Source organism: Schistocerca piceifrons, chromosome X (genome assembly GCF_021461385.2).
Source record: "Schistocerca piceifrons isolate TAMUIC-IGC-003096 chromosome X, iqSchPice1.1, whole genome shotgun sequence".
Classification (NCBI taxonomy): Eukaryota; Metazoa; Arthropoda; class Insecta; order Orthoptera; family Acrididae; genus Schistocerca; species Schistocerca piceifrons.
In genome coordinates this window covers 591,429,840-591,454,017 of record NC_060149.1, presented here as the reverse complement: position 1 = coordinate 591,454,017, position 24,178 = coordinate 591,429,840, and the positions used below count along the sequence as shown (strand labels likewise).

The 24,178-nt window shown below is 36.6% G+C and overlaps 1 protein-coding gene across 1 annotated transcript in view; it reads right to left on the bottom strand.

Moving 5' to 3' along the window:
* Positions 1–346: 346 nt before the first annotated feature.
* The window catches only part of LOC124722965 (metal cation symporter ZIP14-like), a 214,037-nt gene continuing 190,205 nt past the window's right edge, over positions 347–24,178 (bottom strand). The window contains exons 7-9 of the mRNA XM_047248134.1: positions 21,664–21,886; positions 7,413–7,597; positions 347–788 (exon numbers count right to left, since the gene is read on the bottom strand). Of these exons, the coding sequence (XP_047104090.1) occupies positions 636–788; positions 7,413–7,597; positions 21,664–21,886 (561 nt within the window). The 3' untranslated portion in view covers positions 347–635. The remainder of the gene's footprint in view (positions 789–7,412; positions 7,598–21,663; positions 21,887–24,178) is intronic.

Here is a 24,178-nt window from a genome sequence, read left to right as displayed (position 1 = left end):
TGATGGTACATTTCCTAAAATGATTCTCCATCACCAGGCAGTGCAAAGAAGAAATATTGACCACCATAACACAAGTTAAATTTAACAGGTCCACAGTTGAATGTAGAAACTTACTATCTGGTATACTACTTGACAGAGTAAAAAGGAGGGGAAGAAGAATTTAATATTAAGGACAGAAATAAAATGTGAGGAATGAAACAAGTATCAGCTTATATTGTGCTGTTGCTAAGATCACAGATATAGTGCTACATTTTTATTCAAAGTAAAATTTAGAAATAACAACATTTATATACAGAAATTTCTTCATGCTACAATATTAGCACTTAAGTAATGCATCTTTAGGAACATTTTAACCTCAGAAAACTTCAGCTTATTTCATGTGCAATAACTTTTTAAGTGCTGTTATTTATTGAGCAAAAATATTACCTTATCACTTGCTTACAATTAAATATGGACATGAAAAAGACAATCTTTGGCTTCAAAAAATACACATCATAAAAATATGAGTTGACAATACACAATATTTTATACAACATGAGTAATTACACGTACAATGAGTTTTGAGGAATGATCTCTCCAGAAGATCATTTACTGCGTACAATGAGTTTTGAGGAATGATCTCCCCAGAAGATCATTTACTGCACATTGATATGTTCTTGATAATGTGCAAGAACATATAGTATTACAACACCAATCCCAATACCTATATTTTGCTGCAATAACACTAAACATCCTGACTTCCAGCCACGATCCATTGCTTCTGTTGCCACATGATTCATTTCTGGAATCTAAAACAAATTAAAAAAAGTTATGCTTGTATGTTTGTTGAAGAGATGTGCATTAGTTTGCTAAAAATTATAAGGACACTAAGTAACTATACCTTTACAGAAGGGAGCTTATTACAAAAGTAATCTGAAGACAAAGTATAGAAGTTAATTTTACAGACTTAATAACCATTTCTACTGTTAAGACAAGAGTTGTATGTTCCAGATGTAACATGTTGCCTGCAGTTGCAAATGAGGAGTTTTCAAGAAACCACATAAACTGTTAACCAAGATCTTGACCTGGTGTTCGATGGAACGTTATGTTGACTCATGAATCTTTTTCAGAGATTTGATCTGAGAATCATTTAAGAGATTTGCAGCACAGAAGCTACTAGAATGACATTCTTGATGTCAAATTTAGCTTGTGGCATGGTTTTCTGGGATAAAATTAATAGTCAATTAAATATTAATGCAAAATTTTACATAGCTGGAAAGGGCTACTTAAATGACATAAGACAACCCTACATAAGAGCATCTACATCTACATGTACATTTACATCTATACCCATACTTTGAAAACAACTGCAAAGCACATGGCAGAGGGTACATCCCATTGTACCATATATTAGGGTTTCTTCCCATTCCATTCATGTATGGAGCACAGGAAGAATGAGTGTATGAATGCATCTGTGTGTGCTGTAATTATTCTAATCTTAATCTCATGAATGCTATGTGAGCAATATGTAGGGGGTTGTAGTATATTCCTATGGCCATCATTTAAAGCCAGTTCTTGCAAACTGTCTTAGTAAACTTTCTCGGGATAGTTTATGTCTATCTTCAAGAGCTTGCCAGTTCAATTTCTTCAGCGTCATTGTAACACTCTCGTGTAAGTCAAATCAACCTATGAGCATTAGTGCTGCTCTTCTCTGTGTACATTCAATGTCACCTGTTAGTCCTATTTGGTATGGGTCCCACACACTTCAGCAACATTCTAGAATGGATTGCACAAGTGATTTGTAAGCAATCTCCTTTGTAGACTGATTGCACTTACCCAGAATTCTACCAATAAACTAAAATATACAACCTGCTTTACCCACAACTGAGCCTATTTGATCATTTCATTTCATATCCCTACAAAATGTAGGTACTCATATGAGTTCAATAGTGTATGAGTTCCAACTGACTCATTGATATTACAGTCATAGGATACTATAGTTTTTCATTTTGCGAAGTGGACGGTTTTACATTTCTGAACATTTAATGCAAGTTGACAATCTTTGTACAACTTCGAAATCTTACCCAGACCTGACTGAATATTTATGCAGCCTCTTTCAGACAGGACTTCATTATAGATAACTGCATCATCTGTAAAAGTTATGAGGTTAATATGAATATTGTCTGCAAGGTCATTAATATACAATGTGAACAGTAAGAGTCCCAACACATCTCACTAGGGTGCACCCAAAGTTACCTCTACATCTGACTATGACATTCCATCCAACATAACATTCTGTGTTCTTCCTGCCAAAAAGTCATCAGTCCAGTCACAAATTTCACTTGGTACCCCATATGATCACACTTTTAACAATAAGTACAAGTGTAGTACTGAGTCAAATGCTTTTTGGAAATCAAGAAATACTGCATCTACCTGACTGCCTTGATCCAAAGCTTTCAGTATGTGAAATGAGAAAAGTGTGAGTTGGATTTCACATGATTGACGTTTTTAGAATCCATGCTGACTGGGATTGAGAAGGTCATTCTGTTCAAGATACCTCATTATGTTTTGAGCTCAGAATATGTTCTAAAATTCTACAACAAATTGGTGTCAGAGATATTGGATGGCAGTTTTGTGGATCACTTCCACTACCCTTCTTGTAGATGGGTGTGACCTGTACTTTCTTCCAACTACTGGTCATAGATTTTTGTTCAAAGGATCTACAATAGATTATAGTTACAAGAGGGCCTAACTCAGCCTCAAATTCATTATAGAATCTGATAGGGATTCCATCACACCCTAGAGCTTTGTTCAGTTTTAACAATTTCAGATGTTTCTCAATGCAACTGACACAAATGCTGATCTCACTCATCTTTTCAGTGGTATGAGCATTAAGTTGAGGCAATTCTCCTTGGTTTCCCTTTCTAAAGGAAAATATGAAAACATTAAAGCATCTCAGTTTTTGCTTTGCTACCTTCAGTTTCAGTTCCTGTCTCATTTACTAGGAGCTAGACACTAACTCTGGTGCCACTAACAGCCTTTAAGTATTACCAGAATTTCTTCGAGTTTTGTGAAAGATCATTTGCCAGTATTCTGCTATGGTAGTCATTGAAGGGTTCACACATTGCTCTCTTGACAGCCAAATGTGTTTCATTCGGCATCTTTTTATCTATAGCCCTACACTTTGTTTTGCATCTATTATGCAGTAGTCTCTATTTCTTTAGAAGTTTCTTTACAATGACTGTATACCATGGAATCCCACTCACCCCATTATGAACTGCTCTACTGGGTATGTATCTAACCAGTGCATGATCAACTATTCTTTTAAAATTGAGCTATAGTTCCACTACATGCTCTTATGGATTTTTTATCTATTTTACTGAACATATATATCTTTTTGATTTTCTTAGTTGTCCCTTGTACTCTAGTACAACTGTAAACTCCTATTCAGTAGGTTACAGTTCCTCCCCTATATATTTAAAAGTGCGTGCTGATGATGAGAGAAACTCTGGAGTTCTTCAAACTAACAGTGACTATCATAGTCACCATAAATACAGCTGTAGAGCTCTCCATTGAGAAACAAGTAGAAAGAAATGCATACTGTTGTAATAATATTCCTGTACAGCTGCTTTTTCTATGTGTTATTTACTGCTACCAGTTTCAGGTGATTGTTCATTTTCAAGCAATTCCTAGATAGAATCGGCATATATATCTATGTATGTACATATACGTGTATAATTTCTGATTTTATTTTAAGTTTTACTTACTTTATAAGATCTAAAATGTTATTTTTCATATCTGATCTACTTTTTTGTTATATTTGTGCATGGCTGTTACATTATATATTATATCTTTGATGGAAATTAATTTGTATCATATGTGAACTTTTGGATTGTCTTTTGTTCTGTTTTATCTGTCACTGATAAGTTTTTTGTTGAAGTTCTTAATTTTTTTTATTTATATGTTCTGTTTGTCCATTCAAGATCTTATTTGAACTTTTTACCAAATGCATGTAGTTTCCTATTTCCTCCAATATGTTTATGTTAGCTTCCTTTTTTGGCTCTATTGAGAATGGAGAGATTAGTGCTTATGATAAGTTATGTATTAAATGTCACCCACTAGCACATAAAGCAGCATCTTTTCACACTTCGATGGGGTGCGTGATTAGAGTTTCCCTTACTAAAGAAAATATGAAAACAAAGTTGGGTAAACATAAACTGTAACTGCAATTAATGGCTACAATCCTGACATAATCCATAAAATAAATGGAAAGGAAATTAGGGCCAAATATGCAAATGAAAATGATGTAATAATATTAGCAAAAGTGAAAAAAAAGGAAGAAAGAAAATTTTGTTGTACTATCACACAGAGGAAATATTTCTCAAAAAATAAGTAACACATTTCAGAATACAAATGTTAAAATTAGATTCATCATTAGATGAATTTTTGGATATACTAAGTGGGTAATTTCCCAACCCCACAAAAATAAATAAATAAAATTAAAAATATTGAATGTCATGTAATATTTTGTCTAATGTAATATCTTGTATAGACACCTTTTATTAACTTGACACGTTCCACATCATTACGAAATGTCGTATTCATGATCTATGGAACAAGTACTAATCTAATCTAATCTAGCTTCTGCACAGAGAACAAGCTAAGAATGAATATAATACACAGAACAGACAAAGCTTAAAAATATGACCAATCAGGAAAATATAAAATTAAACATAGTGACTGTGACATGTTCTACATCAGACAAACAGAACAAAAATTTACTGCAAAATACAAACATTTAAGCAAATGCTATAACAACCACCCCACATTTCATATGCATCTTCAAGAAAATCAACACTTTACAGTGGATGTAAGCAATAATATCTCCATTCTTTATAGAGCCAAAAGGGGAAGCTATGTGAACAACTCGGAGGAAATGGAAATCTACACACATTTGGCAAAAATCCTGAATACCATCTTAAACAAACAAACAGAATTTAGAAATAAATAATATATTGAGTACTTCTGTATATAAAATTATAATGCAACAGAAATTATATGAATATGCTAACAATAGCTTGACTGTACCTATGTGCTGCTTGAGAATGAGCTGCTGCTTGGATCCAGTAGCAGCAAGCAAAATATAAAAAAGCAGCTGTAGTGGATTATTATTTGAACAGTAAACATTTCATACAAGTTGTTCAGGCTGCATAACAGCAAACACAAGAAATATTCAAGTAAAAGGAACTCTTATTCAAACACAGTGTGAGCTGCACTGAAATAAGACCTTATAATCCCTTCGCAGTATACATTGAGGGGTTGAAAGAGAAAAGGAATTTTTGAATGGAATTGAAGGGAAAAAACTATTTAAAAATGTTTTTACAATTTAAGTGAACATATTAGCATCCAGAAGTACTATTTACCTCTGAAGTTTGCTGAATACTTTTATATACCAGTAGTATCTGTACTGTTTTTACTTTACATCATTTACAGAAGAATGTTTTGCTGCAGGTATTTTTTTTCAAAGAGATTCTGATAAAATCAGAAATTACAAAATGAAGAAATAATTTTATTCAATAATAAGTTATGAATTCACCTTTTGTGAGAGTCAACTTACAATAATAACATCCTTTAATATACAGAAGTGTGTTATAAGAATTACACTGATGTAATAAGAGTCATAGCAGAGCAGTATGCCCATTTGTGGAGCTGTCACTTCTACTCCTGTGATTCATGTAAAACGATTTATGATATGATTATGGCCGCATGATAGGAATGGTAGCTGCAGCTGGATGCACGGGACATTCCGTTCTGAAAATCATTAGGAAATTCAACATTCTGAGATCCACAGCGTCAAGTGTGCTGAGAATACCATATTTCAGGCATTACCTCTCACCGTGGACAACTCAATGACTGACAGCCTTCAATCAATGACCAGGAGCAGTGGCATTTGCATAAAGTTGTCAGTGCTAACAGACAAGCAACACTGCATGATATAACCACAGAAATCAATGTAGGACATATTACAAATGTATCCATTAGGACAGTGTGGTGAAATCTGCCATTAATGGGCTATGACAGCAGATGACACATGTGAGTGCCTTTGCTAACAGCACAACATCGCCTGCAGCACCTCACCTGGGCTCATGACCATATTGGTTGGACCCTAGAAGACTGGAAAACTGAGGGTTGATAAGATGAGTCACAATTTTGGGTTGGTAAGAGGTGATGTTAGGGTTTGAGTGTGGTACAGACTCCATGAAGCCATGGACCCCAGTTGTCACCAAGGGACTGTGCCAGCTGGTGGTGGCTCCATAATGGTGTGAGCTCTGTTTACATGGAATTGACTGGATACTCTGGTCCACCTGAACTGATTACTGACTGGAAATGGATATGTTCAGCTACTTGGAGACCATTTGCAGTCATTCATGGACTTCATGTTCCCAAACAATGGCAGAATTTTTATGGATGACAATGTGCCACATCACTGAGCCACAATTGTTCGCGATGTCAGTTCATGCACAAAATCCTGTAAGAGGCAACAATTTTGCAATTATGGATGGCTATAGAGTCAACATGGCTCAATATTTCTGAAGGGGGCTTCCAAGGGCTTGTTGAATCTGTGCCACATTGAGTTGTTGCACTACACTGGGCAAAAGGAGGTCTGACACGATATTAGGAGGTACCCCACGAATTCTGTGTCCTCAGTATATACCTTGTGCTAGTCCTAGAACATACCATACAGGTCTTCAAAAAAACTGATTCTGATCACTGTTTTACAATAAATGTAAGTTATTGATATCCTTTCCTGTTAGCAATATTTCTCTTTTTTCAAAACAATAGTCACATGTTGATGACATAAAAATCCCTTAAAAAAGTTAGCGAATAATGAAAAAATTGTTGTGGAGCGTGAAGTAAGTAACTCCTCTTTGTAATTAATAATGTTCTGCAAAACACCAATGGAAAATTTTACAAGTGCCATGAGACAATGGAAAAGTCAATCCATGTTATTAATAGTACAAAGCATGCTTGTAACAGCACAGAGAACTTTGATAAAGACTTGAAAATTAAAACATTAGTACAGAAAGAGGTCTGATACATGTGTACAGTATACCATAGCATATTAAACATGTTGTGATTAATAGAGTTGAATTTAAGAATGAATTAATCAACTTTCTATCAGATAGCTCCTTCCACACCACTGAAGAGTATCTTCACAGGGACTCTTAAAATTATTGTATTAGATTATAATTTAATTAACATTACTACTGTAATAATACTGTATAATATTTCATAAAGTTAAGCCATTCCATTGCACTGTACTCCAATAAAATGAATGTCTTTGACTTCTTTTCATCTCATAGATAAATTTTTTCCCATGATTAATATAAGAAAAGCAATAAAGGAAATTGCAAATGTGCATAGACACAAACCATGTCCACAAGACTGATGTAGAGGAACATCCCAGCGGCAAAGCCAAATATGTATTTGCTCGCATAAATTTCACCAAGAAGAACTCCAACGGCAAATCCCACAAAGCATGTGCAGGCAGAAAGGAAATTGCAGCAGACTGCCAATTTTACTGACATTCCCGAATTCAACAAGACAGCAAAATCACCTGTAGATTATAGAAAAAGGAACTGATACTAAGTTTGCATAAAAAACAATATACATTTATTTGAATGCCACAAATGTTAATATTTGGGAATAGCACATTTGTGAATTAATAGTTTTCTTAGCACCTTCACCAGAGGATTAAGAAGTTATGTATTACATTATATAATAATCCGTGTATGTATCATGTTGCAGTTACCAACTTGTCCTAGAAGCTCACTCCGCATCCAGTATTTTCGTATAATACCATGCTGATGCAATAAAAGATTAGATCAAATACAGTTGTGAACCATATTTATTTAAAATAATTACTTCCATAGTCCAGTTACACAAATATAAAACTGTGCAGTTGTGGGAATGGCAAATCGAAATGATAATTCATGACTCACCTAAAATATCTACATAACTGACAGTCTCATCACGACTGAAGCACATCCTGCATTTGGGTTAATCATACAATTAAAAAGTTACTGAAATGTATTCAGAATGCTCTAATAATGGCAAGTTCAGATCATGAATTCACATTGATCTATGATTTTGATTGAGTTTGAAAGTGGTCAGTGTGTTTACACTTCACAATGTTCCAAAAGCAGCTCAGCTTCTTAGCTTTGATGAAAGTATTATTGACATAGTTATATAGTCAGTACCTGTTAATAGAGGCATTTGAAATCTTAGTTTCAGTATTGCTGCTTAACTTAATAGTGATTTTTGTAATATGAAATATGCCCATGTTCAGAAAAAGCACAACACTTTGAACGACTAGAGATAGGATGTTCATATTCACAGGACATTTACATTAATATGTTCTGCAGAAATGATTAGCATTTGAACCAAGTTGTCTCGCAGGTTCAAAGTCAACATCAATATTGTGCACAACACTATTTACTGCTAAAATGTGCCTGTGGCTCTCATTATCACTATAAACCAAAGGTAATGAATGGATCAGTGTGACCTGAACAGATGTGCAGGATACCTCACAGATGTAAATGCAAACTGTACCATCAAATCATTAAGTTTGAAAGAGGATGCATTATTGGCATGAGAGAATGTGATGACCCATCTGGGAAATTGCTGTTCGTGTGGGATAAAGTGTTTTGGCAGTGAAATGGGTGTGTGCAGAATGGTTCATGGAAGGCCATAGAACATGATGAGATCAGTCAGGTCACACCAACCAGACCTCCCGCCGAGAAGGTCGACACCTCATCCAAATGGCACTGCAGGACAGATCGGCATCCTTCTCAGCTCTATCGTAACAGTGGAACAGTGTAACACATTGTACACTATTAGGGCTGACAGTCCATTGCTGTTTATTCAGCAAGGGTTAGACACACATCGTCCATTTCTCCCTCTACCTTTGACAAATGTGCAGAAACATCATAGACAGCAATGGATATGGAGCAACATCACTGGGGACTGGAATGGTATCAGATAGTGTTTCTGGACGAATACAGGTTCTCTTTGTTTGAAAATGATGGCCGCATTTTGGTTCACCACATACAGGAGGAGCAACATCACAGTGACTACATTTGCACAAGATACACAGTGCCAACTCAATGCTTTATGGTGTGGAAAGCTATTGGGTACAACCATAAATCACAGTTGGTGTGTGTCCAGGGAACTGTGACCAGTGTGCCGGCCGGTGTGGCCAAGCGGTTAAAGGCGCTACAGTCTGGAACCGCATGACCGCTACGGTCGCAGGTTCGAATCCTGCCTTGGGCATGGATGTGTGTGATGTCCTTAGGTTAGTTAGGTTTAAGTAGTTCTAAGTTCTAGGGGACTGATGACCTTAGACGTTAAGTTCCATAGTGCTCAGAGCCATTTGAACCATTTTTTTGTGACCAGTGTGACCTACGTGAATGACATCCTGTGAACTGTAGCCATACCCTTTCTGCACAACACTCCAGATGCCACTTTTCAGCAAGACAATGCATGACCACATATTGCTGTACAAACAGAAGCCATATTGGTGTCACAGGATTTCAGCCTTTTGCATGAGTCCACAAGATCACCAGACTTGTTGCCAATCAAAAATGTGTGGCATATGGTGACAAGACAGGTGTACCACTGTGACCTGAAGCCAGCCATCACAGATGAACTTTGGGGTGAATGCAGTATGGATGGCTATCTCACAGGACACCATTTGTGCATTACATGATGCGATGCAGTCACATACGGAACGAGTTATCAGGGCCCATGGCGGACCCTGTGCCTAGTAGGCAACAGGACACATGCTGAACCGAGGTGATTGAAATGATAATCATTTCTGCAGAACATACTAATGTACATATCCTGTGACTATGGTCGTCCTGTCTCTAGTCATTTAAGGTGTTCTGTTTTTTCTGAACATGAGTGTATCATTATTACTGGGCCAGTACCACAAAATTGTCCAATTTTCTGTAGATTCATTTTCATACTACATTTAACTTTCATCTATGATTAAACTCTTCTAATAAATCAGCATGTTCCAACTTCAGTTTGTAAGTTGGTTTTCATAAATCAAGGGAAAAAATCATAAAAATATTTATAATACAGTAGCATATGTTTCAAATATGGTGAAACAAGTGTACAACACATTTCACAGTGTAAATACATATGTAGCACAATTCTACACACAAAATTATCTCCAAAATATAAATCGCTTAAAAATGTGCAAAATGCATACATCAGTTTAAAACTCTGTAAATAATACTACTACAGTGTGCCAAGTGATTATGATGAGCACAGCAATACAGTACATAAACTGATGTGTGATACTGTTAATTAGGATGTTTCTGATGTCTGTTAGTATTGAATTCCAATCTTTTTGCATAGCAGCTCTAAATCCAGCAAAGTTTAGGACTAGCAAGCAACACACCTCCTGGGAGCACTACAAACATGCTCTGTGACATTAAGATTTAAAAATCAAGTTGGCCATCATATGCTCTGAATCAACCAGCACTGAAGACATTCATTCTTCAGAGGAGTCAACTGTGATTTCACATAGACATTTTGTTACACTGCTTGACAACTGCTAAGGAACAACTTACACTTGCTAAGTAACAACTGCCTTTTGCTATGGAACAATTGATAATTGCTGTGGAACACCTGACTGATGAATGTAGAGGATGGGACATGTTACCTGCAGCAGACCCTTATGCATGAACACATTGCATCCATTAGGTATTTCATGTAGTATGGTGTTTCATGAAGGTTGTTGTGGAACTGATTAGTGCAACATTCCGTGTGGTACAGCAATATGTCTGCAAGACACCATTTGAGTGCTTATGATCAAGGACGAGCAGCTAGATAGCTTGAAGCCAGTCAAAATGTCAATCACAGCTCCATATGGAAAGTAATGGATGTCTGTATGTCCACCTGATGATATACAATCCCACACAGAGACACTCACTATTCCAATGATTTCCTTTTCATAAATATTTGATTGAAACCTTACCAAACTGTAGGCCCTGACTGATCTCCATTCCATTGCACATGATGGCCGCCTCACTGCAAATACTTTCATCCCAGGTGAGTGAACATCAGTACACACATGGCAGGTGGCATCACATAAATGTGCCTTCATGAAACTTTCTAATCACAATAGTCAATGATATTACTGTTTTACTGCCTGCAGTGCTGAGTATAGCTGAGCTTAGATTTTGAGCCTGTTCATATGAGAAAATAACAGCATAATGTTCATTGCCAGATGAACAGTTGTGTTTCACAGTCTTTTACTTTCACTTTTCACAACTCCCCCAATAATACACAGTTATATATGGCCAGTGCACTATCATTTAACTTTCCATAAGCCTCATTAATAATTAGCAGGCAAACATCCACACACTGCAACAATAGTTTACTGTTGAATATCTGTGAGCAGTAAAAACATAACCACATAATTCACAGTTCTTTCAGAATAATCAGGTACATATGGAACAGACACTGTCATTGCTTTAACACACAGCTTATTGGTGTAACACTTATTTCACCATTAAGTTGAGGCATTGTTGACATTCTACCCAACACAGGTTCTTCATCTGAAACTCGGCCATGGACTGTCTTGTGACCAAAATTCAGGCCTTTATATATCATCACAATAATAGGTGAAACTACATAGTGTTCGAAGTTCAATTTAAACTTAACTCATTAAATTAACTGAATACATCGAAAAATTTGTTCCTTTTAACAGTTTCTTCTACTACAAGGTTTAGGCCAAATTATTTGTTTAAATGATGAAATTAATGTATATCATTATTTAAACAATACTTTTGACAAAACTGTTAATTACTTTCTAATCAATGAAGGGCTGGTTTTGCTAACATGTTTGAATAGAGCCAAATAGATTCTTTAAGATTACTAGTATTTCATCTTCCAAATGTTTGTAATTAGTACAGAATTTATACTTATTTAGACATCAGCAATAGAATTTAAGTTACAAAACAATTACTGATTTCACCCTATAATGAAAGATACTAACTAGGAATAGTGGACATAAATTAGAAAATCAATTACATACATAAGACTAAGCACAAAATTAGATCTAGTGTTATATTCTTTAAAACTGAGGGCCAACCTTTCTCTTTTATGAAGATGCAGATTCTATTCACATATGTTAATGGAAATTAGTTAAAAGTGAAAAAAACATATTTAATGAGGCAGATGGCAAAACAAGAGGGGAATTAAAATTATCCCAGCTTGCTTCATCAACATGAAATATGTTTACAAATGTATGTAACTATGGCAATACATGTGACATGGGTGGACACCAGTAAATCCATGGATAAAAAAGCTCCTCATAAACCCCTCAATTGATTTCAATCAAACTTGGTACACATATCGGGAAAAAATACTGCAGGGGTAAGAACAAGCAACCTCCTATTGGGGCGGGGCAGATAAAGTTGAGAGAGAAGGGAGGAAAGGAGATAGCCAGAGAGAGAAGGGGACAGAGGAGGACACAGATAGCAGGGGGGGGGGGGGGGTCATAGAGAAGGAGAAAATTGACAGAGAAAGGGAAGAGAAGAGAGATGGGAGAAGGAGATGGGCAGAGACAGGGGGGGGGGGGGGAGGTGGAGGTGGAAGTGGATACAAAGAGTGGGAGAGTAGTAGATTGACTGAGAGAGGAGGGAGGAGGAGATGGACTTTGAGGAGTGAGACAGAGATAGAGGGGGTGGGGAGGAAGAGATGGGCAGAGGAGGAAGGAGCTGATAGACAGAGAGGGGAGGAGCAGATAGAGAGAGAAAGGAAAGAGGAGGAGATAGACTGGGATAGGGGGAGGGAGATATGGTCAGACAGAGGAGGGGGAGGGAGGAGGAGGCATGGGCAGAAAGAGGGGGAAGGAGAAGATGGAAAGAGATAGAGGGAAGAAAGGGATGAACTAATAGAAGATGAGAATAAATAAATATCCAGGCAGCATCAGGTACTCAGCTAGTTGTCATATAACATATGTCAACATGATTTACGGAGTTTGGAAAATAAGTAGGGCTTTTTTTTCTAATTTGTCACCCTTGAACATGAAAATGATATCAGTTTTTTCCATCATCTTTAATTTTCACTTCTCCCAACCTACTGCAGGCTATTTACTACTTACTACTGGCTGTGAAATCTGCATTGTATGGTGTGATTTATTTAAATATGGTAACATTGCTCTTTTGTATGATGGTTAAGTAGAGGGGGAGGATGAAGGCTGACATTCCATAATCACTACACAAACCAACAGTTGAGTGAGTGAGAGAGTCAGAACAAGATGCTTATATGGGTTGCTGTGAGTGGCGTTACCTTATTGAAGCCATGTTCAAAACATCAGGAAAGTAGTGTGTGAATAGCCCAGATATACTTTGTTACATATATGGAACTTATGTGATAAGTACAGGAGTTCAACAAATAGTGGAATTTGCATGGAAATCATATTTTGCTTATTTTGGCATGAAGCTCAGAGATCAGAACAAGTCAACTGCTCAACACCCTGTGCGTCATACATGCTCAGAGCAATTAAAGAAATGGATTGAAGGTAAAATGAAGTGTCTGAACTTTGCTGTTCCCATTATATGACATGAATAGAAGAATCACATCAATGATTGTTACTTCTGTATGATGAAAGTAGTGATAGACAACAAAAGAAACATGAACAAAATCTCGTATGCAAACTTATACAGGTGATTATATGTGACCTTCATGATCCAGGGCTGCCAATCCCCTCTCCACAACATCAGTGCATACATCTGAATTCACTGAACTAGACATAAGTCATGAAAGAGGTGTATCTGAATATTCCAAATGTAGTACTGGTAACAACCCAAAACCTCTTACTTGAACAGACCTTAACAATTTGCTGAAAGACTTTTGGCTCTCAAAAGGCACAACAAAACTTCATGGATCATACTGCCATTGAAGGATAATTTACTTGCACACATTACATCTTACTCAATGTACATAAATTGTGATAAAAACTTTAGGAAAATTTTTGTTGGAGCTGGTTTAATGGTGTTCTGCAGAGACATTGCCTGATTGGTGACGCAAGTGGGAGTTGAGGAGTATAACTGTAAGCAATAAAGATTATTTATAGATTGTTCAAAGCAAAGTTTGAAAGCAGTGTTACTACATGTTGGATATGAGCTAGCATCAGTACACTCAAAAGAGTCGTACAGTACCATGAATGTATAAAAAACACGACGCTTGTATTTGGTGTTTGTAGAGTGAATGGCATTCTTCTTAGCCAGCAGACAGGGCACATAAATATGTCTTGCTATATATGTTAAATGGGATGGTAGAGTGTATCATGAGCGTTGGAGTAGGAGAGAGTGGGATCAAAGAACATTGTGAATGAATGCTTGGTTAATCCAGATCGCAATTTATTGGCTCCATTGTGTATTAAATTAGGACTGATGAAGCAGTATGTGAAAGTATTGGACAAAACAGGAAACTCTTCTCAATATCTGTGTAGCCAGTTTCCAAATCTATCTGCTGTAGATTTAAAAGAAGGAATATTTGTTGGACTCGATACATGTAACTTGATGTCTGATGAACACTTTGCAAGTACCATGATGGAAAGAGAACAGCAAGCTTGGAGAAGTTTAAAAAATGTTGTACATCAATTCATTAGCCAGAATAAGCACCCTGATTACAAGGATATAGTGGAAGGTACGCTACAGTCATTTAAACAGTTAGAATGGTAGATTTCCCAAAAAAACACATTCTCTAATGTCAGCTGCTCGGGGTAGCCGTGCGGTCTAGAGTGCCTTGCCATGGTTCGCGCAGCTCTCCCCATTGGAGGTTCGAGTCCTCCCTCGGGCTTGGGTGTGTGTGTTGTCCTTAGTGTAAGTTAGGTTAAGTAGTGTGTAAGCCTAGGAACTGATGACCTCAGCAGTTTGGTCCCATAGGAACTTACCACAAATTTTAATTTTTCTAACGTCACTCCTAGACAATTCTCAGGACAGTTTGGTTGACACATTAGAGGGACTTGATTAATGGTTCCATCAGGAACTTAAAAATCTGGAACATCATTATCAGGGTCATTGGGGAATAAACATGGTGTCTGACTACTGCTGGTGTATCACATGTGTAGGAGAGGTGACACACAAAAGGAAGGACATCAGGCATTTATTCATGGGCAAATGTAAAGGAAAGTAGTACCCCCATGAGAGGTGAGTGTCCAAATAATTGTATTTGCTTCTTCAATTTTGTATCTATCACTTTACTTTTTTTACCATTTTATTGTTCCATTTCTTCTCCACCTTCATGTAATTGGTTTCTGTTTTCATTGATTACAGATTTTGACAATGGTGATGGTGCAAAACCCTGACATACTGTAGGGAAACAGCTTCAGATTCATGATCATCACAATGGATTTAGTCAACAATTCATATTTTTGTGCTAACACTAGACAAAAAGTCAAAATTTGTCAATGTGTGTAATTGCATTGTCTTTTGTTAAATCTCCTGCATGCCAAACTTATGATCAGAAATTATTGCCAAGCTCTATGAACAACACAAAGATGAGCATTTAGTGATCTGGTGGCCTCTACCTGAGTGTGGCCTGCCTTTAGCCTGCAAATAGCACAGTATTGCCTTCCCAGCAGTCTCCTCTCACTATTACATTAGCTTTGTGCAGAAATGATGAAATGAGATCACTCCACTGCTAATACACTCCTATTACGTTGCTAGACATTAAAATTGCAACACCATGAAGACAACATCAACAAGCACACAACTAGCATGAAGTGTACCACAGTCTTTTATAGAAAATGATTAACATTACAGCAGAACTGCACAAAATAGGTAAGGTAGGTAGATGGACAGGTAAGGCAAACCTGTCACAAAGCACAGTTTGGTTTGAGCATCTGAGTGCTTTACTAAGCATAAGCATATTGGAGGTGTTACAGTCTTGCATTCATCTTTCCTTTCAGCTGACATACAAGGTGAGATATAAGGAGACCTACAGTTTAATATGGACTTGGAACCATGGTGCAGCTTGGCATTTTTCACATATAAAAATATGTGCTCAGTGGTGAAAGAAGTGACAAGTGACAGATAGATAACAGATGATGACCTTTGGATCTATATATGTGAATTATCTACACTGCTGGCCAATAAAATTGCAACACCACAAAGATGACATCCAAGCATGAAGTAAACTACATGCTTGGATATGAAAATGATTAATATTTTGGAGTAATCACACAATGTAAATAGGATAAACACCAAGTACACTCTATACTCAAGGAAACATTATGTATTTCTCATAGAGAAATCATATGTGAATGTTATTTGTTTGTGAGAAGATTGTGTCATGTCTCTTGCAAGAAGGAGAAATGTCTACCAGAACATGTCAGAATTCAACAGTGACAGAATTCTGCCCTATTGAGACTATGGTTTATTGTTCCAACATATTGCTGCTCACATTGGTTTGGATCTCATGACTGTCATGTGAATTGGATTCAATAGATTCACAAGGCCCATACTCAATGCCATGTAGGATCTCACCCAGCCCCACGTGACTAGCACCTGAGAGGAAGACATATTTTTCACTCAGTTGGGAATGATCTCACAGTTGTGTCACATATCTCGAGTCAGGAAATGGACTTGTTTGCAGCAATATAGGTGTCCACAAAGAGAGAGCAATGACATCAGGGGCCTCACAGACTCTCAGCACAGAGAACTTTATTATGGCATCCCTTAATGTGGCAGCAGTGAGAGGCATGCCAACAGTAGTGTTCCTAACAACAACATGGGACACAGGAGTGGCAACATGTTGTCTTTTCAGACAATTTTCAATTCTGTATATAGCATCATAATGGACATATCCATGTGTGGAGGCTCTGAGGAGACTGAACATTGCCAAACTACATTGTTATCATCACATGGGTCCAGCACCTAGTGCGATGGTATGGGGTGCCATTGGATACACAGCATGATCATCTTGGTTCACAGAGCAAGTGATTTTGACACCAAGTTAGGCATTTATGACACATTAAGGCCAGTGGTTTTGCCCTATCTGTTAGGTCTCCATAATGTCATCTTTCAAGAAGACAACACAAGACTGTACATTGCTCATACTGTCCTGAAATATCACAGTACAGAAGTAGTTCCACTGATTTGGTCATGGGTTACCAAGAAACTGAGTGCCACCACTCGCCAGCCACTATGATTTATGAATTCTGGCATAGGCCTGAAGCAGCATGGAATGAATACTGATATCTGCCCATATCTCTAACCCATTTACCCAGCCTCAGGCTGTATTGGACCATTTATGGTACTTCTCGACTTTCCCCTGTCTTCACACAATTCTTCTTCTTGTTTTGTTCCAGGCCAGATTTTGTCTTCTTAAATTGATCTTCATTGATTCAATCCATTTTTCTCTGGGTCTCCCTCTTGCCCTGTCATTTGTTTTGGTATTCCTCTGTCTTTCATTTCTTTCCATGCCCAAACCATTTAACCTACTCCTTTCAATCCTATCACTGAACTTTTCTACTCCAGTTTCCTTGCCAAAATCTTTATTTCTCACTCTGCCCTCCTCATTTTCCCTAACATTCTTTTTGGGAATTTCATTTCACTGGCTTGCAGTCTCCCTCCTCCCTTCCTGTCACTGAAAAGATCTGCACTGCATACGTCATTATGGGCATAGAGTACATTTTTTATAGAACTTCCTTACATTTCATGAGTACCTTGATGACAGAATGATTGACAATGTGTGTTATTGTTATACTGTATATGCCCAGTAAGTGAAGTTCTGTTATTTTCTATTCTTTCTTTAAATATGAAAAAATTAATGTATGATTTTTACACCTTTTTATATCTCATCCTCTAACTTTAGCTGATAATCTCAGCAATCATTTAATAATGCTGTCATGACAAAGAGTCTATGTCTCTTAATAACAGTTGGAATATTGCTCTCAAAGTACAATACTTTGTAGAATTTAGCCAATTTAATTGTATATTAAAATAATCAGAAATCAAAATATCAAATATACTCATAAGAGGATGAGATTACACGTTATTTTATGGAAATGATGACAGAGTATCTGAATTGGAGAGTGGATGATTACATGATTACTTTATACTGCACTTTGTGAAAAAAAAGTAGAAAAGGAGAAAAAGCTTAGAACAGGAAAAGGTGGTGGGGGGGGGGGGGGGGGGGGGGAGGGGGGACACGTGCCCGTCCTGACTGAAATCTGAGGTGGACTTTTTATTAATTTCAGAAGTCTCATGCATTAGTAGAAATTATTATCTCTGTGTCTATTCAACTACAGATTTAGCATTTCTGAAAGCAAGGGAAAACACCAGCTTTAATACACAGTACATTATTTATTTGACTGTCAGGTTTTTCACAGGAAATAATAAAATTTTCTTGTCATGTTGATGGTTTTGGCATTGTTTTTCTACCTTGGCTGATGTGAACCTTTACAGAACATTGCCAAAATAGATTCCCCATCTTTTCTGTGTCGCTTACTTGTACAGCCATTAACGATCTCCAAAATGGGACAGCTCTGACACATAGCACAGTATAAACATGGGTGCAGTGCACCTGTATGACACCCACCCAAATTCCTGCAAGAACAACCCCTTTGCCTGCTGTACATCTTCATCTCGACAGTAGGTTCATATATGACCCACCAAGGCTTGTTGGAACTGCATTGTCTTAAATGGTAGGGCAACTGTAGCAGATTATGTGGAAAACAATCATGCCAAATTATAGGTGTATTCAACTACAATGCATTTGTGGCTCCAAATGCAGAAGAAATGCCAATTTATGTGCTGTAAGAGAGGTAAAAATGATGAACTATACAGGTCAGTAAGGTGTTTGGACCTCCTTAAAATAAATGGTTCTTAAACTACATGGGATGCAACCCAGTGCAACAGCCAGCCTTAGAGTTATGAGGTCTGTAGCCCAGCTGCCATGGTCACTCAATATCATGTCAAACAAAGGAGATGAGGACCATTTTGATTAAGTCCTGTTAAGAGTTGGTTCAACAGACTGATGCCAATAATATAAAAAGATGTACTTAGAATATGCTAATGAAATACACTTACCTTTAGGGTAAAAGTAATCTACCTTCAAAAAATATTGACTGGACAACTATCAAACTCTGAAGATACAGTGAGCTTTGTGTACTTCCTGTAAAATTTATTTCTTCGGTAACAACTTGCCCCTTCTTGGATACATTTCTGTAGACGCCCATACATACATGACTGCTTAAGCACTTTATGACATTTTAATCTGCAGTAATTTTCTTAAAAGCCAAATGCCTGATAGGAAATCTGCGAATTATTTTCTGGATAAATGGTCCCATTAACAAAATAAACAGTATGCCTTGTCGCAATCTAAGCAACTCAATTCTTCCTCTTTCTTCACGGTTGCCTATTTTCTTGGTATTCCATCGTCATCTGTCAGTGTTGTTTTTTCATTTCCTTTGCTGGTGTAACTGATTTCTTCTGCCTTCAAAGCTTTCTAAATTTATTACTGTACTCTTAAAGAAGTGTCTTTCTGTTATTTTAGATTCTTTGATGTCATTTCTTCCTAGTTGTTTTCTTATTTCTGTAATCCATGCTAATGTTTACTTCTTTTTCCAGAAATACAGGAATATTTGTTTTGTTAGCCTGTTCTCGTTCATGTGGTAGAGGCATTCAAAGAAACTTACCTTTCGTTTTACCATTACTTCTCATATTTTCTGTATTCTTTGGAAGATTTTCTCATTACTTCTCATTTTCCAACCATCTGTAGTTTGTACAGCACCCATTTTTTCTAATAAGTCAGCTTTCAAGTATCTCTATTTTCTCCAACTTACAGTTAATTGTTAAGCATTCAAAAGCATTTTCAAAAAATCTGGTCTTACTACTGTGGTACAGTATTTCAATTTTTTTATTTACAGATAAGCTCGTCCCATCCTTGATGTTTTTATTCAAACCCTAAGCTCTTTCCACTTAATTAACTTTTCCATTTACTACAAATTCTTTTAGTCCATTCTGCTGTGCAGTTTCTCCAAGATATTTAAATTTAATAACTCACTCCTTTTTATGCATTTATGTTTCCATGTATTTTGCAGCATTTTTCTACATTTTTCATGAATTTTGTTTCTTGAGCTGATATTCTGAGACCAATTCTATCGGCTATCCTGGAAGTGAAAAAATAGCATGGTGAGTCATTGGGTGAAGCATCGCCTCATTGCAACGAAGTTGTACAGACCTGTCCAATCACCCGCGTGCTGGCTAGCTACATACAGCTGTGACACCTGCAATGTTTGAATATGCAGACACTCTTATTCAAACTTCTCCTTCTCTATGACAACACAAGGCCTCACATAAGTCTGTGCACCCGAAAGGATCTCACAAAACTTCACTGGACTGTTCTTTCTCATCAACACTACAGCCCAGGTCTTGCACCACATCTGACTTCCATGTGTTCGGCCCAACGAATGATGCACTCCACATGAAGCAGTATGTGGATGATGGGTAGGTTATTGATGTGACAGGGCATTGGCTCCAGTGTTGATCAGTAGAGTGGTATCATGTAGGCATACAGGCTCTCCTAGTAAGGGGATGTAAGGTTGTTGCATTGAACAGGGGTTACGTTGAAAAGTAGGGTTTTGTAGCCAAAAGAGTGGAGAATAATATGATGCATTGGAATCCTGAATAAAACCAACCTGCTTTCAGAAAAAAAGTGTTGTATTACTTATTGAATGCTGTTTGTATATGCTAATATTGGTAAATGAATCGCAAACTGAAAAACAGTAATGCAAGACCTTTTGTGAAGCAACTGTAAACAACAGAGGAAAATAAAATGGACATCTGAACTTGCTGGGACAAATAAGAAATTCATGTGAGGGCAAGAATGTAAGAATCATGACATAACTATAAGATAATCATAGCTTTACTTGATAAGCATATACATTAAACTATGATACAGTGCATTTGAATCCAAGATTTCATAGCTGTTCACTAATCATATTAACCCTTTCAGACTCTCTGGCTACAATTGTGTACATTATCTTTTAATGTGGCTTAGCTGCTACAGAAACATTTTCTCCCAATGGAAACCTCATGTAAACATTTGTGAATATTCAGTCTTTCCATTATGTGCAAACAGTGATACCAGCTTTTGGGCATCACTTTAAAAATATAAACAAACCAATGTAGCAGTGTGCAGCAGCTTGTGATCTCCAGAATACATGGAAGTGTTTGTTTCATTACAGTTTGATGTATGACTAAATATTGTTTTTGTTATTTTGCATGATAGTTTAGTGAATGATCAGTTTATTTATTACAACAGTGAATATTCCAAAATGAGTTATTTTGGCCCATAAAAAGAAGTCAAGTGTAAAAAGTATAACTTTGAAAATAGGTACATATTTTTGTATAAATCTAGCATCTAAAATCATTAAAAACGTCACCTAAGAGCATTACAGCACAAAGAAAAAATTTCCTTCCTACAGAAAAAATTTGAGTCTGAGAGGGTTAAGTTCTTCTGACTGTCCTTACCATTATATTGTAAAATGTATGTTTTTGTATGAAACTGTGTGTGCATTACAGCATGAAGTGACACAAAAACTTTGCTCTTTCATTGTGATGTATTATTACTCTTAATCAAAATCTTTATTACCTAATTCATGAGGCAGTTCCTCACAGAAGACAGCAATGCTGAGACTAATGCCTGTCCAGATGCTGTCAGTGAATGCAGCTCCAATAGATACTCCATCAATAAAATTGTGAATGGCATCTCCAAAAACAACCATATAGGCCACTGGTGCAATTGTTTGTTTCTTAGCTTTCGCAGAATGAGGAACATCTAGAGAAGGCTGGTAGCCATTTTTCCAAGCTGAAATCTGAAACCAAATATTGTTTTAGTACATGTAATACATAGTTCAGTCAGTTTTTAAAACTGTTGCATTTTTCTCTGAGTGTTTACAACACTTTATGCATATTATGGAATTGCAACCAACAAGAATTTTAAATTAGATTTCAGTGGCAATACTGGTAAAACTGACAAGGATAAACAGTACAGAGAATGTTGTGTGTGGAGAACAGATACTGTAAAGTACAACTGATCACTTTCCACATTACCTAGGTACATGTTGCAACAGATGGTTGAGATTTTATTTGGTCCCTTCATTATGTGCAGAGAGCATACTTGTAACATAGCGAAAATCAGTTTAATCTGATGCCTTAAACCTAGCAAAACCAATAATGCAGGTGTAAATATTGTAATCTAGACATGTACTTTAAGTTTTAAAATTTTGAAAAATTATTTATTGTTTTTAACGAATACATCTATGCTTCTATCAGATTATGTAATTATTTTAATTTTTTCACTTAAATTTGATTAAAAAATTAAGTAATAGTAGTAGATGTGGAATATCCCAGCAAATGTCATATTCAGTTGTTTCAAGTTCTAGACGCTACTTACACCTCAGTCTTGTTGTAAGTGAAAGTCAACAACAATTACAGAAATTTGTAATTTTTTGTGGTGGTCATAAAGTACACCCTCCCCCTTTTGTTGTTAGTATACACATATATTCTAAAGGCTAACATCTTGTCAGTGCAACCACTCTCTTCTGTCACTGGCTACTCATTTCAGTTCCATGAAACTGACACATCCTACCCTCTTTTTGATGTCTCCCATATACTCCACTTTCCATTCAAGAATATTAATGATGATAGTGTTGTGTCTAATGGCATGTCCAATAAATTTTATTTTTCACTTTTCCATTCCCTTTAATAATTTTATCTCTTCACTGATTTTCCTCAAGACTTCCAGGTAAGTTTTTCTTTCCATCCAGCTAGCTCTTGTAATTTTCCACAATATCCACATTTCAGAAACTTCAAGCTGATTCCTTTCCAATTTACCCTGAGTCCAGCTCTAACTTCCATAGAGCAGTGTACTCCATGCAAATGAGTTTGCAAAGGATTTTCTGACATAAATATTCATATGTATGGTGGTTAAAATATTTTTCTTAGTGATAAATGTCTGCTTTTTTCCAATGGAATCCTTCTCTTCACTAGAATTAAGCCTCAATTGTCCTCTGTGATTACTCTACTGAGTTAACAAAATAGTTTCACCTGATCAATTCTGATATCATCAATTTTCATATTGGTTTTAATTTCTCCCATATTTTCCTGTACTCCTACCATTACTTTTATTTTCCATTTGTTCACTTCTGATTTCCAGAGTTTAAGAGTGTCTTATATGACTTGCAACATTCTATTCATTTCTTTTTTGGAGTCTACAACTGTAATGATGTTATCAGCAAGTCTAATACAATGTATCCTTTCATCACTGGTTTTTGTTCCCTTGTATATGTAGTTTACGTTATTGAAAATGAATTGGTATTGCTAAGAGAGTGCTAAAAGATTTTATCAGGTTCTGGAACCTACTTACCCTACTAACAAATTAAAACTCTGCACTGGGTGCCAAACTGCCTAGCTATGCCACTGTAGGGATTTGTTTTTTGAAATGGCTTTTGCTTCTCTTATTAATTGCCTGTACTTCTTCCAGTTCTGTCTATTCAGTCTAGTCTGAAGTTCAATTATTTCTTCGGTGATCCATTTCCTAAGGTGACTCTGCTTTTTCTGACAGATTATTTTGAGAAAGACTGCATAATAATGGTAAATTATTGTGTTAAGAAATGCATCACACTTCTCATTTGCATGTTGTGTTTGCATTGCTTCAGTCCAAACTTCTTTTCTCTAAGTGTTATTTTAAAAAAGTTTGTTTTTGTAGATTGATAGTTCTGACTTCTCTCTTGTCTTATTAAGGCTCAGGACTTGCAGGTGTCAAGTCAGCTGTTCATCACTCTGTATGGCCATCCAAATTCAGCTTTCTCATTATTTCCCTGAATTTCTTAAGGAAAGTAGTGACACAGTTTCTTTAAAATGGATGTGCCTGATTTCCTTTCTCATTTTTCCCAAATCTGAACTTGTCTTCAGTCCTTAGTGTCCTTGTCATTGACAGGATCTTGAACTCCAATACTGCTTCCTTACTTTTCACTTCTCATATCTCTTGTGAGCATATCAACTACAAAATTTGACGCAAAAAAATTGCCATTTTGCAGTTGCATATTCAACAGTGTGGCTCATCATTCCTAAGAGGTCATTCAACAGCCTACATGACTGCTTAA